The 18,690-nt window shown below is 30.2% G+C and overlaps 1 protein-coding gene across 1 annotated transcript; it reads right to left on the bottom strand.

Moving 5' to 3' along the window:
• Positions 1-49: 49 nt before the first annotated feature.
• LOC132732627 (uncharacterized) lies at positions 50-11,852 on the bottom strand. Its single transcript, XM_060719098.1, has 7 exons — positions 11,707-11,852; positions 7,560-8,259; positions 7,231-7,278; positions 6,284-6,343; positions 5,652-5,750; positions 5,311-5,432; positions 50-4,944 (listed from the first exon to the last, which is right to left on the bottom strand). The coding sequence occupies exons 2-7, from the start codon at positions 8,203-8,205 to the stop codon at positions 4,033-4,035; spliced, it is 1,887 nt and encodes a 628-aa protein (XP_060575081.1). The 5' UTR covers positions 8,206-8,259; positions 11,707-11,852; the 3' UTR covers positions 50-4,032.
• Between the last annotated feature and the right edge of the window lie 6,838 nt (positions 11,853-18,690).

Below are 18,690 nucleotides of genomic sequence, written 5' to 3'. Positions count from 1 at the left end.
TTTATACGAATACCTATGACAAAAATTTAAAGAGAATGATATTGCTGATTATGCGAAACAAATATAAATTGCTGATACCAGAAAAGGAGAATAATATTTGTGATACAGAACAAAATTTCAATGAAAAATTGACAATGACATGGCCGATACAAACAAATAGATAATGATATTTCTGATACAAAACAACTGGAAAATGATATTTCTGATAAAAGCAACTATAGAATGATATCTAATAAAAACAAATAGAGAATGATGTATCTGATATAAAACAAGAACAGAATGAGATTTCTGATACAAATCAAAAAAAATAATATCACAGTATTAGCCAATATAGGTATTACAGTATTAGCCAATATAGGTATCACAGTATTAGCCAATATGTGTTTCAAAGTATTAGCCAATATAGGTATCACAGTATTAGCCAATATAGGTATTACAGTATTAGCCAATATAGGTATCACAGTATTTGCAATTAAAACTTGCATCCTAAGGGACGTAAAATACAAATGAATAAAATTCAAAATCCAACAACAAACAATCGATACAAAAATAACTAAAACAGAATACACGCACACGCACGCACACACGCACACACACACACACACACACACACACACACACGTGCGCACACACACACAAGATAAAAAAACATACAAAAAGACCCATTTTAAAAAAGGTAAAAACAAATGACTCAATATATCTATAATAAATATTATGTTATCATGTTACATTATTGATTGTCACAAAGGTAGAATCACAAATATAGAAATTATTTGTCAAAACAAAATCATAGATCCGGATAATAAAAGCTTGATTCTGTAAATTAAGACATGCAAAAGAAACAAAAATACAAAAAAAAATATAAATTCATCAACAACAAGTAAAATATCCAACAACAACACTTAAATTTTTTTTGAAAAAACTTATAAAATATAAAAATAGAACATGCAGGCACATTAACAGCCCTAAAAAAGGCACAAAACAGCAATATATGTATATTATTCTGCTCAATGTCAAAGCACAAAGGTTTTATCACACAAATACTGAACTGTGTGTTTTTCATATTAAAACTGAACAATATTATTGATGGCTTAATGATTGCATGTAGTATAAATAAAATCAGATGTGTTTATAAGGTGGTTATCGCTTACATGTTCGTGTCATTTCATAAAATAAAACGGTTAAAGGTCACCGCGTTAAAAAGTATGTGAAATAAGCGAGAAAACAATGGGCGCAACAATTTCCTTTTTACATATCATTTTATCTAAAGAAATCATGTGTATATTCCGTTGTTGATAAAAATGATTACATCCCTATATACATATAACTAATTACTTTTCCAAAAAGAATGATGAATAAAATATTGAGATCATTGATTGCTATATCCATATTGAATTAACTGATAGAACAGAACATTTTAAATGACTAAACAATACCGCTTTATTAAACTGTTTGCACACAACACATGTCATGTATTTGAAATGTTGCATTTATTCCGTAATCTTATTTGTCTATTTATTGCTAATGGTAATAAAGTCCTTTTTTAAGAGTAACCAAAAGAAATACTTTAAGTTTTCACAAGTTTTGATGTACTTGTTTATGATTTTATCTTGTAAGTTTTTTTTTTCATTTATAAAATATTGGAATAAAAGAATAATAAAAGAATACAGTCAAGTAAAATACAGGAGTGTGTTCATGGACGATACTAGACAGTGCAAGTTACCGTCCACGCCCCTAGCATCGGCTTCAGCAGAATTCATTATTTAAACATGAAAATGGTGAAATTTTGCGTTTAGAAACATCCGCAGATGCGTTCATAAGGCGTTTATCATGTAACCTTCAAGCTGACACGTTCGTATCATTCCATAAAAGCGGTTCCTGGTTCCCACGTGAACTAAACGAGAAAACAATGTGCGTATCAATTTACTTTTTACAGACCATTTCATTTTGATTAATTATATGAATATTCTTTTTTTATAATGATAACATCCCGTTATATATATTATATATACAACTTATAGCATGATAAATAAAAATTGAGATGATTGGTTGCTATATGAACATTGATAATCAACTAATAGAACAGAAAATTTTAAATGACTACAAAATATCGCTTTGTAATACTGTTTGCACACAAACACATGTCATGTAATTGACATTTCCATTTATTCCGTTCTCTCATACGTCTATTTACTCGTTTGAAATAATAAGGTTCTGTTCTGTCAAAAAAAAGAACCTTAAAGGGACTCCACTGAAGTTTTTTGACATGATGGGACTGAATATATTTTTTTCAGATAAATGTTCAATTTGATGTAGGTTTAGACCACTAATCTTGTGCAAAATTTCAGATCATTTGCGCTCTTCGTTTTTCCAGAATAATTTTTCAAATTGTAAAAAGTGACTCAAAATGAAAAGCGTTTAAACGCTTTTCACCGAAATCGGGCTAACAAAAGCCTAAAAATACGATTTTCAATTTATTTAAAAGTATATTTCTTAACTATCTTGTATATAATTCTGTTTAAAGTGCCATAGCTCATTTATGTAAGAAATTCAAATGTTAAGTTTTTAGGCTTTAAACCTCAGTGGAGTCCCTTTAAAAATGCTTCAAGTTTTCACAAGTTTGGTGTACTTGCATGAGTTCTTATCATGTAAAGGTTTTTATATACCAAATATTTTATAAAGAACACAGGAAAGTAAGAAACATGAGCGTTAGTTATTCAATATAGGTAGCTTGTTTGTTTGTTTGTTTCATTTTACGCCTTTTTCTAACAGTATTTCAGTCATATAGGCGGGTAGTTTCCTAACCATCGTTCCTGGAGAGTTACACCAGTACTAGACTACCTTCCTCCGCGCTAAACTACCAAAGCATCTCCCGGGGATCGAACACACGCCAGAGAGGTAACCGGATTAGAAGTCATCGACTCTAACCCCTCGACCACGGAGGCGGTCAATATAGGTAGCACAGTACTAGCAGATTAAACTTGCATCACAGTAAAAGGGATATAATAAATGTGATTCCACATCTTAATTAATATGCAATATTATTTACATTAGAATTGTATATATTCAAAAATAATAAATAATACAAAAATGATAACACTTAATGTAAGCTGTACTTTAAACTAGAGCAAATTTTAATGAACACGTGTAAGTCTTAATGTTTCATATTTAATGTCGGTAGGCTATGCAGTGTTACTTATATTATGTCTAAAATACAATATATATCTGCTGCATCGAATCTCTCTACAGGCAACCTTTGCATCTGATAATGTCACGGTTCGTTCATGTCTTAAGTGAATAAAGATATTTGAAAAATAGGTGTGTAAGGCTGTTAGACAGTTGAATAACATTATGATCTGAATCAACTTCTTAATATGTAAAATACAAATAAATAAAATTTAAAATCTTACAACAAACAAATCGATAAAAGGCGAAACTAAACAAAATAGAATTTTGAAAGGGGATCAGAGGTCATGAAGCTTGCATATCACAAACAAGATATATAAAGTAAAATTTTAAAAGCAGGCACCATGTCTTAAGGGTGAATATACTGGCACCCAAATTGTAAAAGCGAATTAAAAGAAACCAAAAACACCACAAACATGTGCACACAACAATTATGTCGTCAAGTTTATCATCATTTCTGAAAAGAGGAGTCACAAATGTTATTCATGTCAACAGCTGTTGGGGCTCGGCTCAGTCTATTACCAAGGAATGAAGTACTGATAATGTTAAGATTTCACGTTCGTTGTTTGTTATCTCCCATTACATTCACGAGTCTTAATATTCAAATTGTGACTGGAAAACATAAAAAAGGAACATGTTTTGTGAAAAAAACAAGCAATAAACACCATCCTCTCATATTTTCTATATCGAAAATCTAAATTCATTATCTCATATTTTCTGTATTCAAGTTCTACAAGCAAATAATAAGCACAATTTTCTCATATTTTCTTTTTCTAAATTCTAACAATCAGTAAACATTATTCTCATATAGTTTCTTCGGATATTAGTTCTCATGCTGATGTTCAGTTACAAAAATTCAATGGAGGAATTGGTTTCTTCTTCAACTTGCTTGATTCCTTCTTTTAGTTTCAGTGTTGCATATACGCCTTCCTTTTTAATGTTTTCCCTACCAGTGTACTTCCCAACTACCATTGAAAGTAACTGTACGTTATCTGGATTATCTTGATCGTCTGTACAAACTATTGCGCCACTATCAGATGCATTACAGAAAACCTCCTTTTCCTTTCCTTCAGTGATGTTATCTTCGACAAAAATATAATTTTCCTCCATACAGCTATCTCTAACACCTTCAATATTTGACATTGTAACAGTTCCACGTCCTAATGGTGTGCATGCTCCACATATTTGAACGGGAAGCCCCTTCATTTGTTCCGTGGTGTACGTTGTTAAAACGCCTTTTGCTCTTTTGTTTTCTGATGTTCTATATGTTGTGTCGAATTCGGATGTATCCTCCTTGAAAGAAATTGCAGCGATATCTAAGACATCTTTGGGTTTTATTTTATCAGCAAATGATTTATCAATATCAACAGATACTTCAGTTGTTTTCCCTTCAGAATGGATGAGTGCACAGGTTGCAGGACTGTCACAAATTGTAACGACATGTCGAGACACTAACCCGATGATTTTACTTTCATTGACACTGCGTGATTTTGCATAACCAAATCCACCTAATGTTCCACTCCTTCTGGTTTCGCCATCACCAAATTTTGCTTCAGCTTTTGACCCCACCTTACAAAATTCTTTGATATTCAACGGTTCCACGGAAAATGATGCGATTTTGTGTTTTTCCATTAGGTGTTTCAGGCAAGTTTCTAAATTATGTGTATCACAATCATTATCAACAAAAATAACTAGCGTGCAACCGCGGTAGCCGCAACTTCTTATGGATGAACTTTCGTTTTTAAGATCTTCCTTCAACTGAAAATTGATAAAATGAAATTTTGTGAATCGAATGTCATTGTGTTTAAACTACTTATCCACATTCATATATAAACTAGGTTGATTTACTATATATGAAAATGACGTTTTGCACGTAAAACTTTATGAAAGAGATTAGTGAATAAACATTTATTCAATTATATATAATATTCAGTATCTGGAAAAAAAACACAATGACATTGAACTATACTTTGAAAAAGATGCTCATTTGGACCAATAAAGCATGACAAAAACAAAACTGGAATACTCAATTTGATAGTGTTCCGATAAATGCCAGTTGTTTTTCTCACGAGTATTGTTAAAAATCACTTATCATTTTTTAACCTACATAGTCTAAATAATTACCTGTTCAGTAAGGTGCTTGTCCGGAAGTTGTATAAACTGTGGCCTTTCATTTTCTGGGAGAGAACTGCGGCTAAACATTCCTAGCATTTCATCTGAGAGACGCTCTATTCGCTGAATTGTTTCTGAAGATATAAAGCATATGCACATATTTCATCTGCATGTATACTGAAGGATTTCTATTACCATTGATGCATAATGGCCACATTTGTTTTTTGAAAATAGTATGTCCGGTGCCTTTACCCTGAAATTATATTGAACTTCTACTTCGATTCCACTCATGAGGAAATTGCTCTATGTGGAGAATATTGGATTTATGTATTGTTGTATAAAGAGAATCTTACCATGGGATAAATGTTTCCAACTATCTTTTACTGTTCCCTTTTGTTTCTTCCTTTGTTTGAGGTTGTAATCAGACTTTACTTCCCATTTATCCGTATATCCTAGTTGTTTTTTTAGAAAAGATTAAGATGAATACAACGTTAATGTCTATAAGTATAAGAATAAACACGTATGTTGAATCTATGGAAAAATAGCAAGGCAAATGTACCATTAACTGAAACTAAACTGCTCTAGTAAAAGGGATAACTACATTTTCTGTAAAGTATTATACATTAGTTGGCTTATCGTTGTAATTCAGAAAGCGTTTAATAGTTGAGCATTTTATTAATATATTTTCTTTCCTTGATAAAATACTTTTATATATGTGATAACAAAAAATGAAGTATGTGTTCTAGAAAAAATACAAACTTCTATAAAATTGATTGACAAAACAACATATTAAACAACCAAACTAATTTAAGATATACAAAAGCGATTCAAGCGGTTTATCGACAGGTTGCCTCTCAAATTAAGCTCATTTTTCGCACTGACACTGTACAGGGAAATTAAGGCCTTTGCAATAAGTGGGAGAGTAGTATTTGACACATTTTGATTGTAATCATGTTTTAAGATTATCGTTTTTGTAACAGCATACCAATCAGGCTTCTCTCTATATCCGATTTTGATCGCTTTAGATAGTCTAGAATGTTGTCCGCTGAAATAAAAGTCAGATATAAAGTATTGTAAGGTTTTCTTTCATTCTTTTGGTCTATATTGGGCATATTTTCAATGACTATTTCAATTAATGAGAAAGACAATAGCAACGTATCATGTGGATAATATTATCAAATATTTTTTAAAATGTTGATCAGGTTCAAAATGATTAGTATGATGATTAACGATATTCTATTTGAGAACAATTTATTTTTTGCCACGTACAGATATGTAATATCGGATCATGTATGTCATACCATCAGCAACCATGTATAATTCTTTCGTAGTTTATTATTATGCATGATACTAAATACTATGAACATAATTATTTATGGTATCACAAGCCTTCCATTATAAACAAATTCACTTTAAATTGCCTCAATTATACTTTGAAACAAAAGAATATCTTCCACATGCAATTATTAATATAGTACAATCATGTAATGCATCCAACATTTTCGCCGGAAGTAGGCTATGGAATAATAATGATCGATTTAACGCACATAGCCACATATTTGATAATGAAAACAATATAAGAATGACAAACCATGGTATATGAAAACATAAAGGTATCATGTACCGGTATGTATGTATTTAGGCTGAATGAGGGTCCATCCGTCGTTTCAGGCACTGGGAGTACGGACCGGACATGTCACAATTCATTCAGTAATTCATTGGATGATGCTAAATATGTATGCTAGTAGGTTTTTATAATGATACTTTCCTTATCAGCGGTTTTTATCGGCTTTTTAACATCGGTGTGAAGGAATGTTACCTTTTTGTGCTTAGCGACAAAATAAAGAGTCATGTTAATATAACAAAAAAGTAAAGTGCTGAAACTTTTCGGGTGTATTACAGATTTCAACATAATCGTATATTTCAACATACCTTTTGAAATCACGTATCCCACTGACTTCGATCGTTGTAATGATGACACTAAAAATATATTTCAGAATTTTTTATTTTAATTTTGAAGTTAAATGTAGTATAATATTTCATTATCTTTTTTAACACGATTTCATTCGGAAATAAATTTGTCCATGTTTTTACATATATCTTCCTTTATATCAAAGGTGAATAAAACATCAATGTTTAAAAACAATTTTAGCTATTTCTTTTTTAAAACACTAAATATCTCAGAAGGTATTTAACTTAATGTAAGTAATTAATTAAGTAATGGCTGTAGTCTTCATTAATGTGTATGGTAAAACACAAACCCTCATTAAAAATTTGAATTTCATCATTTTTATCACATTTTCCTTTTTCCTGCACTTCATCAGAATTAAATACGCCATCCAAAATGTGGAGCAGTCGTTCACAATAGCTTTTCACTTCTAGTGCTTTGAATAAATTGAGTTCCATTATTGTGCTAACAGTACCATAAAGTTGTTCTTTGTAAACGTACTGTACTCTTTTTGTTGCATCTGGACTCTCCACTGAAACATTGCTGTCATTTGTGTCTGTCACTGGGCAGATAATCTTAACGTTGTAGTCAGCAGGTATGTCGTCTTTATTAATATCAGAAGCAACAACTACAACAAAAGAATTTCGGAGACATCTTTTGCGTGCAAGCTCTTTAATATTAGCGCATTTTTCTTTACTGCAGTCAGTCACATCGTTTTGTTTTGTTACATTTCTGATGTCAATATCTCGATCACCTTCCAAGGATTGTAGACATAGCTGGAACGTCTGTTTGTTGATGTAATCTCTGTAAGGGGTCTCGATTGGAGTTAGATCCCATTTTTCTAGTTGGATCGTATGGTTCAGATCATCGTACCGACGTAAAAGTGGTTCCAAGTGTTTGTATGCATACTGTACCCTTGGGTAGGCAGGGAATGGAACGGTGTAAATCTTAAATTCCATTTCAATCGTTGTATGATTAATTCTTCATGTTTGAGAACTGTGTATGTTACACAACTGGAATAAAAAAAACTTGAACAAATTGTTTTTAAAAAAAAGAATATATTTGTAAAATGGTATCATACACCCAAAATATCCCCAGCTTCACGGGTTAGAATCAATATATTTACATTCATTTTTGTCGTCTATGACTATTTCTAAAGCATTTTCGCTTTATTTATCAAACTTAATTAAACCAGGACAATGCTTCAAAGCAAATCACTACCAGCAGTCATATTAATTGCTCTTGTATACATGTACATGCTTAATAAGAATTTGATAATCAATTCGTTTTATAGTAAAATTGACGCGGTTCTTACTTTCGAAATCATTTTTAATGTGATACATACAGCAGATCAATGTCTTCTCCAAAGTAATCGATACGTGTGAATGATGTAAGGTTTATTTCTCTTATACGCTTTGTTTTAATTGACCATTGATTAGCTTTAACCATGCGTGATTAATGTTAAAAATACAATCTACGCACTTCTCTGTTTTTTCATTGTTAAATATCAGATAAAAATTTTAACAACATCAGTTGTTGGTTATTTTTCATTTGTCTAATATTAAATATTTATATCTTATGTACAGATGTCCGTCCGTTATGCGATCGGTGGTCAACCTTTTACGATGCACCGACTGTTGTAAAAACATATTGAGATATGCAGAATAACATAAACTAGTGGCAGGCTTTAAACTGTGTCAAAAACACCAGAAAACGCTTCTGGGAGCATCCGAGAGCGAAAAAAAATTTCAGGGGGGCATGCCCCCATACTATTTAGAACTTATCTAATTGGCCTCATGAATTACATTAATTAAAACCGAATTAAGGTATATTATATGCTTGTAAGAGGGACCTTAGCACTCATACCGACTCGGTTACGGAAATATCACCACGCCGCTCATATTTAAAAGATGTATCAAATTTCCAGAATAGTCGTGTTTTTATATAACCAGTCCTGTTATTTATTTTACATCAAGTGAATTTATAAGTTTTTGAAGTTATTGGAGTGGCCTTTAAGGATAGTAAAACAAATTAAGACTAAAACATAATAAAATACAAAAATATAAACAAAGCAAACATATTGATCAAACAGGTGGCGTCTTATATGTGCGTGTGAACAATTTACAATGGAAAAGTAAATAAAGTAATTGGATTTTATATTTACTCAGAGATAAGAGTATTATGTCTTACATGTATAATATATTTTCTTATATCGTCCAAAACGGACAACCAATTTTGCTTATTATTTCTTTTGTTTAATATTTATATTTATACCATAAGAGACAGTAGGATGCGAAATATAGAGCGTTATACGAAAATCAGCAGCGGAGGTATTCTCCGCTTGAAAAATAACCTTTAAATAGTGATCTCTCTTATTCCCTTATTGGTACGCGTTTAACGTTTGAGGTATGGAGAAGCACGTGACCTGTTTTCGGTACATGGAGGAGCATGTGATCTGTTAACCGTACATGATTGGTTAATTGACCTTTTCGAAAACCTGGCTAAATACCGTTTGCCGGTACGTTACGGATAATCCTCTAGGGAATAAGGTGTCACCCCGGTACGGAATTAGACCCAGCCCGTTGTAGTCTAGAAAGTAGTTCTTTTAAATTTTGAAATGGCCTATTTCATATCATCTTAATTGATACTGGTTATATTTTAAGTATATCTTTAGTAATTATGTACATGAAGTTTCATTTCTGAGTACTTTAAAGGTTGTTTTTGATGTATTTTTGCAGGATTTCATTTCTGGGTGGAAGGATTCATGAGGCACTATGCACAAGAATACACACCAGTTACTATTTGGAATATTCTATAGTGATTACAGAAATTAAAAGCTGCAGAAAAACTCCAAGGGCTAATGTATTATTTTTTTGTGCTAAATTTACTTGGACTGCATTGGTGTTTAAAGAAATGGTCATGAAGTTTCGGTACCGGATTTGTTTTGTCCAGAATTTAGCCTTAAATGTGATGGATTTACTATAGGATATATGGGTCGAAAATTCAGTAGGCCGTGTCCATAAGTCAGAATACACCTAATTAAGAACAAAAAAACTATTACGTGATACTTTTAATTTTCTATAATAATTTTACCGTTTAAGGTGGAAACACTTGAATGATGTGTTTGAACATTATCAATGTTTCTTTAATATGTATCTCAAAATGTTACAAACAATAAATTGTTTAAACTGAAAATCTACAAAATTAAAATATTCGCAGTGGCATCTGCCATAATAAAAATAGAGGATATTCAAGTTTTTTCTATAAATACATGATTTATTTTCATCGAGTGGTATGAAAATAAATATTTCATGAGTGGCGGTAGCCACGAGTGAAATATGATAATTTTCATGCCACAAGATGAAAATAAATCATGTATTTATAGAAAAAACTTGAATTTTCTGTTTATTATATACATTTCTCTTTTTTGACATTAAAATTTGAAAGAATTTCCCTTAAATTTTGCGTATTGGCAGAATTTAATAGAAAGTAGTCTGGCAAGACACCAGTGAAAATACGGAAAATATGTTTCACTGCAGTGAAAAATAAATTTTTTACAGTGAAAATACGGAAAATGAAAATACGCATTTTATTTAATTAATATTTCTCAATATTTCATTTATAAGTATATAATAAATAGAGATATTTTCTGCGAAAACTTGTGTGTTTGCTTTATTTATTTATTTTTTTGCTCGTAATTATTCATAAAATGGTAGGCCTATTTAATCATTTTCTTAAAAAGAAATAATTGTTTTATGTTCGTCCTTCTCCGGTCATCAACGGTCACCAGTTTCCAAAGACCTTCGATCTTCTATATTGATCGATTATTGTCAACTATATACCTGATACAAACGTTTATTTATCCCCTCCCCAAACAATGTTGAAAATAGTTAAATGAAATATCTTTATATCATTAAAAATGTTCCCCGCAGGAAACCATTTTTCTTGTTTTGTCTGGTTAGAATTGAAATATTATCGGTCTGGCCGGTGTTGATCGGCTATTTAACACCAGTTTGGAGTTTTGATGTCTAGGAATTGACAACAAAGGCCGTACGCCTATGTGGTTATTTTTTCGCATCAAAACGACCGGTAATATTTCTTAAATTTATATGTTATAGAAAAGTTAAAAAAAACCCCCACCCGCTGACCATTTTAAAATGCACCTGATAAAGGATTTTGTATACAAAAAAGATTGTTCTTAAAAATATCATACACTGTAAAAATGGTCACATTCATGTTTTAACCATTACTTGTACTAAGTAAGGAAAGAAATGTTTAAAATTTGAATACAGTTAATTAAAATAAATTGAATATGAAAAAATTAAAATATTTATAAAAATTTAAAGTATCTTAAAGTCCCATTACATTTAGAGAATAAACGTTTTAAACTATTATTAAGTAACTTCTAATGTAAAGATTTAATTTAAAAAATACTTGATGTGAAATTCTATACGATGTACCTTAAAGTTCCTGCATTCCATATACATTACAATACAAATATCCAAAATACATCAGCTTGATAAAGCTTGATATAATTTAGTGTTATGAAATTAAACGTTTTCAGTCAGTTTCAATTTTTAGTTTCAAAGACAACTTTTCTTCCTGTCCTATATCGATATACTCTATTTGCCCTACTGTTGAAGATAGGATTATAAATATTTCACACTTTTAACAAGTGAAATTATCGATTTTGGCTAAATTCCAATGAAATGATAAAGGACAGATAAGAAATCCAATACAAAAAACTACTCTTTCATAAGTATATAACATTTTTTTTAATAATCAATTTACATGTGAAATATTTTGGAATATAAAAGTTAAAGATACACAAAAAATAGACAACTCAGAATTATAACGCGTCAGACTGGTAATGTCAGGATTCCTGCCCGCGTGGGTTCAAGCCCTGTCGGAATGCCATTGTTTACTTTTATACTCGTTGCTTAGTACTGGTTGGTTAGAGAGTGTTTCAATATTATTAGAGCTTCCAAAACAACCGGACTTTAATACATTCTGTATAAACTAATTTGGTTTGCTCTTTGTGACTATAACAAAATAAGAATAATACGAAAATATCATCGAAGATAAGTTTTGCCGAAGTGTCAGAACGAAAACATTTGAAAATAGAGGTACAGTTGTCAAAAGATTTGAAATATATATTATGATAAAAGCAGATTTGAGATAATGGCAGTTACATAGTAATTGATAAAACAAAAACAAAAATAGATAAACGTACTGTTGATCTTAAGCAATCATTATTCATATTCCTTTTTGTATCTATTGACGTGGTAAAGATATGTGCCAGAGTTTCTTTTAAGACCAGTTTAAAAATTGATAATCTACCGTATTTTGAAAGTTTGCTATGCAAATTATTTTTTTAAATATGATAGAAAATGGTTAAAAACTGGCATTTTATGTCAATATGTTATTTAGAAAAAAAGCACAAAACTAACGCAACATCTTCCTTTTCGTGTGATTTGGGAATCGCTTTCGTTTTAAATATCAGATGCTTAATGCAGAACCTCCTTTCTGAAGAGTATTCATTTTCTCTAAGCCAAAGGGCACGGATTAAAACCCCACTAGGGGCATATTTTTCATTATATTTTTTCTACTTCTTCCTTTTTTCTGGTCAGATTATGGTTCTCTGATTCATTTTCGATTTTTTCGAAACAATAAATAGTTTAGAGATATTTGTAGTTTTAATTATACATTTCAGTCTAAAATGGGAGAAAAGATGTAGTTCAGTTCTACAAGTAAAAATAAATATATTTCTAAATTAGGTGGTAAAACTTCCTTGATTTCTTTATAATATTATGTTCAGAATTGATTCAAGATGATTATCATTAAAGTAAAATAAGTAAATATATTGTAAGGAAAAAAGTGAATAACTTATTTTAATTCTCTTTTTAACGCATTTATAACAGTAACAAAAGTAGCAAAATAGTTAACCCACGAGTTCTTACATCTTTAGCAATAACAATAGGTACTTCTTTGCATAATTGAATAATCTTAAGAATAATGAAACCGTAACAAACCAAAACTGAATAAAAATAGAAGACTTTTGAGCGTCTGCAGTACTTGATGTACAGTGGGTAGCTACTGAAATATATGAAATACTCCGTAAACATGGAAAATGATTTTTTTTATAAAAATCTGCAATATGATTACTACATTCGTAATACGTGCATAGTATAATGATTAACTTCGTCTCCGTATAGAACATATTTAGGAACAGCTTGATGTTTAAACATATCATTGAGACGAGATTTAAAAAAATATTCATGGACGCGACATCTCTTATATTATCGTCCAAATTGTTCAAAACTAAATTAATGAAGGAATAAAAGGGTTTGTAAATATGTGTTTGAAGTGATAAAGCAAGCAAATAAGATAAAGATATATAAACACATTAAATCAAATAAAGCGCAGACATTGATCAAATACATTTCGTCTTATCTGGGGGCACACAGTTCGCAATCCACAATGAAAAAATACCCGATTTGTCAGTTTTTATGTTTTCACAGACATGTCTTACACCTTTATAATATATATGGAATTTAAGATTCGTTAAAGTGGATAAGAATGTTCAATTATTCTTTGGTTTTTTAAACGTACCATTTACTAGCATAATTTGTAATGACGTTTATTGTTTGTTGATTTCTTTTGTCTTCTGTCTTTCTTTATAATATCAGTTTTGAAATGTATTCAGTTTTTGCACATATTTTATGGGTTTCAAATTTACACTTTTAAACTGAAACTTTGTTATGCCCTGTCGTAAGTAAACTTTTTATTCACTTTGTAGTGACCGATACTTCTAGAACTCATCCTTTCTTATATCGTCCAAAACGGTGAACTAATTTTGCTGATTTTTTCTTTTGTTTAATATCTATATTTATACCATAGAGACGGTAAATAGAACTGCGTTATACGAATTCGACAGCGGAAATATTCTCCGCTTGAAAAAAGAACCTTTAAGTGAGTGATCTCCTTTCTTTGTCTGGTTAGAATCAAAATAATATCGGTCTGACCTGTGTTTATCATCTATTTAAAATCGCTTTGAAGTTTTGAAGCTTACGAATGCCTGAGTGGTTAATTCTCTTGCATCAAAACGACCGGTAATATTTCTTAAATTTATGTTTCAGAAAAGTAAAAAACCTGAATATTATGATCCGCTGACCAATTTAAAATGCGCCAAATAAAGGATTATGTATACAAAAGTTAATTGTTCTTAGAATACTACAAATACTTTAAAATGGTCACATTCACGCTTTAAAAATTACTTGTACTAAGTAGTGGAAGAAATGTTTAACATTTTAATAAAGTTAATTAAAAATGAATTGAATAAGGTTAACATTCTCGAAATTAAAATACACAAATGTATTTTCATGTATATAAAAACTTAAGAATTTTAAAGTTACATTATCCTATAAAGAACAAACCTAAAAAAATCATTATTATGTCCCTGCTAATGAATAGATTGATTTTTTAAAATACTTTGTGTGAAGTTCCATACGAAAAAAAGTTATATGTATCTTAAAGTTCCTTCATTTCATATAAATGTATCCAAATATCAAAAAATACACCATTAGTACAGTTTCTAAACTAAAGCCTGAATATTTATTTTGTCCAGTCATTCTGTTTTTTTAATTCATTTCAAAGACAAAATTTTCTACATGTCATAGATTGAAAATATCTATTTGCTGTGTCCCAATGAATTTATTCTCATCGAAGATAAAATGAAATCGATTTGAAAATTTATAAGTGAAAAATGATAATGGACAAAAGGAAACCTGAGCTACATTGCTATTTAACAAAATTTATATGTAGATAACGAAATCCAAGTGTCTATATTTCATGTTTGAAACGAGGTGTCACATACAAGTATAAATCAATATTCTGTATTGGAGAAAACCGAAACAAAATACTTGAAATAAGATATCGTGCCATGATTCTAAAGCGTGAATTTAAAGCTATTGATTATTAGCTATCCAGCTAGTCTGTTTAAGATCGATTGTTCAAATTACTTTACGGTTGCTCCTTAAATTATCCTCGGTGGGGAAACTAAAGTCTTCCTCCACAAGAAGAAATGGAACAGCTGAAAAAGCGCCACATGATCTTTAAGAGTGGTGTGACAAAACCTAACGATAAATAGTTAACTTATAAAATGAAAATAAGATAAACGCACTCTTGATCGTAAACAATCATTATTCATATTCAATTTTTGTATCTTTTGACATGGTAAAGATATGTGCCAAAGTTTTCTTTTAAAAATCAGTATCTTTTTTATTTTGAAATATTACTATTTCGTTTTGTTTGCAAATTTTACGTTTACGAGAAAATGGTTAAAACCTGACATTGCTTGTCGATGTGTTGTATAGAAAAATACAAAACCAACGCAACATCTACGTTTTTCGTGTGATTTGGGAATCTTTATAGTTTAAAATATTAGATGCTTAATGCAGAACCTCCTTTCTGAGGAGTATCCTTTTTCACTTAGGAAATATATATTACAATGTACATGAATTAAAACACCACTAAGGGCATATTTTTCATTATATATATTTATTTTTTTCTGGTCAGAACATGATTCTCTGTTTTTCGAAACAATAAATAGTTTAGAGAAATTTGTAGTTTAAATTATACATTTTGGTGTAAAGTGAGAGAGAAAAATGGAGTTCTACAAGTAAAAATAAATATATTTCTGAATCAGGTGGTAAAACCTCCTTGATTTCTTTTACATATGTTCAGAATTGTATCTAGATAATTATCTTTAAAGAATTAAAGAAAAAGCTATGCCCTAAAGATAATAACAAATCTGAGCGTTTTTCGGAACTTCCCCTATTATGTTTTTCAAGTATGCTTTTCTTTGCTTTTGTTAGTTATTATTCATATATTTTTTTTAAAATGAAAACTTCTTCTAATTCTCTTTTGTATGTATTTATAACAGTATATTAACAAAAGTAGCAAAATAAGTGATCCACGAGTCCTAACAACATAAGCATAACAAATCTGAGCGGTTTTCTGAACTCCCCTTATTATCTTTTTTTTCCAATGTGCTTCTCTTTGCTGTTGTTAGTTATTATTCAAAATAGATGGTTATTTCTTATCACTTCTACATTAAGATAGCGATGATATAAATAAGTAAATCTATTGTTAAGGTGATAAAAATATGTCTAGTGTTGTTTATTGCATGTAAACTGTTTTTCTAATTCTCGTTTTTGTACACATTTATAACAGTATATTAACAAAAGTAACAAACTAGTTGACCCACGAGTTCTTACAACTTTAGCAATAGGTTCTTCCTTGAATTATTGAATAATCTAAAGAATAATGAAACAGTTACAAACAAAACCTGAATAATAGTAGAGGTGTTTTCGGCATCTGCAGTACTGGATGTACCATAGCTAACCACTGATATATATGAAATATTCTTTTTTTTTTATAAAAGTCCGCGTTAGGATCACTACATTTGTGTAATACGTGCATGTTTAACAGATAAATTTCAATCTCCGTATCGAAAATATTTAGTAACAGCTTGAGGTTTAATCATATCTTTGAGGCGAGATTTAAAAAATATTTATTCATGCCGCATGTCCAAAATTATTATTCAAATTGTTCAATAACTCAATAGATGAAGGAATAATATTTATTTGTAAATATTTGGGTTGGCTGTGAGATTTGGAGAAATTAGCGACACTTTTGGGGTAATATTAAGCAGGTAACTTAGCACGTTGTTTTGATTGGCATTGTACACTTTCAATATATTTTTTTAATTATTCTCCTATCCAACAATGATACCAAGCCTATCAAACAGAACGTTTTATATACCGTATATCGATAAAGTGACACCTGTAACTATACGCCCTGCTTTGTTTTGCATTTTATTTTTAAGAGAATGTTATTGCTATTATAAATAAATATGATTTAATATATTTCATATAATTTTAATTTCAATGTTTGTATTGAGCTTAGAACTGTAGAAGCTGATGTCATAATAGTATTGATGTGTTCATGCCATTTTCTATCTTCGCTTATTGTAAGTTCCAGGTGTTGATTAGTTTTTACATAAGTTAATTAGGTACTTTAAAGGAACAGAAAAAGACGTTGTTTATCATGTAAGGAAAAAACAACAACATTACTTTTTGTTTATCTTGGATAAATTTAATTATCCACTTATGAGATCATTCTTGAAGGGTATGAAGATCAGTATTTTGTGTGTTTTCTATAAAATTCATGTTGCCGGAATAAATCGACAACGAACTATCATCTGCAAATAGAGCAAGTTGAGCTTAATAGATTATAAGAAGTCATAAACGTAGATTAACAAAAGCAACCGTCCCAGTAATTAAGATTCCTGAGGGACGCCCGCAGAAGTTATTTATTTACTCGAGAAAGATTAATTTACAAAACCTTTTTGGTACAAATTTGAAAGATAGTTGCTCAGCCAAATTTATATGCTGCACCAATAACCAATACATTATTGGTGAAATTTGAAGATATGACACTTGTACAAAACCCTGTCAAACGCTTTCGAAATATCGCAAATATCATACAAGACATACGTGTAGATGTTATTTTTGTGTATCAAAAACCTGAGAACTGTGATGATAAATATCAACAAGGTTGATTGAAGCATGCGAGAGGTCTTTTTGCAGCTAAATAGTTCAAATGGCGGGAAGGTAAGAATTTCTAATTGATCTGGAACAATAGCAATATATTGGCTATACATGTACCCAGAAGGCACATTAAGGACGAATATCATAATTTAAAACCATTTTTTATTGTGGAGTATATTGGCAAATTATTCCACTTTTTTCTTTCTTTTACTTCTTTTAAAACAATTTAAAAACAAATCATATTAACAAGAGTATTCCAGTTCTTAGCTGTTCTACAGGTAAATACATGCAATAAGACAATATATGACAATTGTTGCATATGTCTCTTATAAATCCCAGTTGATTAGTTGATTGGTCTTACACGTATTTTAAATGTATATTAATTTTGTGTATTATATTTCTAAATGTGAGAAGGAGACTTAAAAAAGAATATATTATCTAAATATTTTTAAGATCAATTTATGCATATAAAATCATGGTATTCAAAAGAAATCATAAAGTCGCTGAAAATAGCTTAAATAAATGTTTGCTTCTTAAAGGAAACCCCTAGAGTCAAAAGCCTTTTAAAATATATAATTTGAATTTCTTAACTAAAAAAATTATAAATGTTACAATACAACAATTTTCACCAAAATTAGGTGAAAGACCACATGTTAACATGGAAAAACTAGTTTTTGGGTGATTCCAAAGTTTTTCATCATTTTTTGTTAAATAGATCAACGGGAGCACTTACTACAGTAAGAGGATTAATAAATGTACTCACACTTATATTGTAAATTGACTTTTTGAGTTTGAGTCTAGGAACGATTGTGTGAAAAGCGATGCGACGAT

Source organism: Ruditapes philippinarum, unplaced genomic scaffold (assembly GCF_026571515.1).
Source record: "Ruditapes philippinarum isolate M1 unplaced genomic scaffold, ASM2657151v2 ctg5034_1_1_1_1, whole genome shotgun sequence".
Classification (NCBI taxonomy): domain Eukaryota; kingdom Metazoa; phylum Mollusca; class Bivalvia; order Venerida; family Veneridae; genus Ruditapes; species Ruditapes philippinarum.
Note: the sequence above shows the minus strand (reverse complement) of the source record. Positions and strands in the feature narration are given on the sequence as shown.

What these genes read in the sequence shown, in the direction of transcription:
- LOC132732627 (XM_060719098.1), bottom strand. Translation starts at nt 8,205, where the DNA reads ATGGAATTTAAGATTTACACCGTTCCATTCCCTGCCTACCCAAGGGTA. An exon ending in AATTCAAATTTTTAATGAGG is followed by an intron (nt 7,279 to 7,559) that starts GTTTGTGTTTTA and finishes ATATATTTTTAG; the next exon opens with TGTCATCATTACAACGATCG. An exon ending in TATAGAGAGAAGCCTGATTG is followed by an intron (nt 5,751 to 6,283) that starts GTATGCTGTTAC and finishes AAAAACAACTAG; the next exon opens with GATATACGGATAAATGGGAA.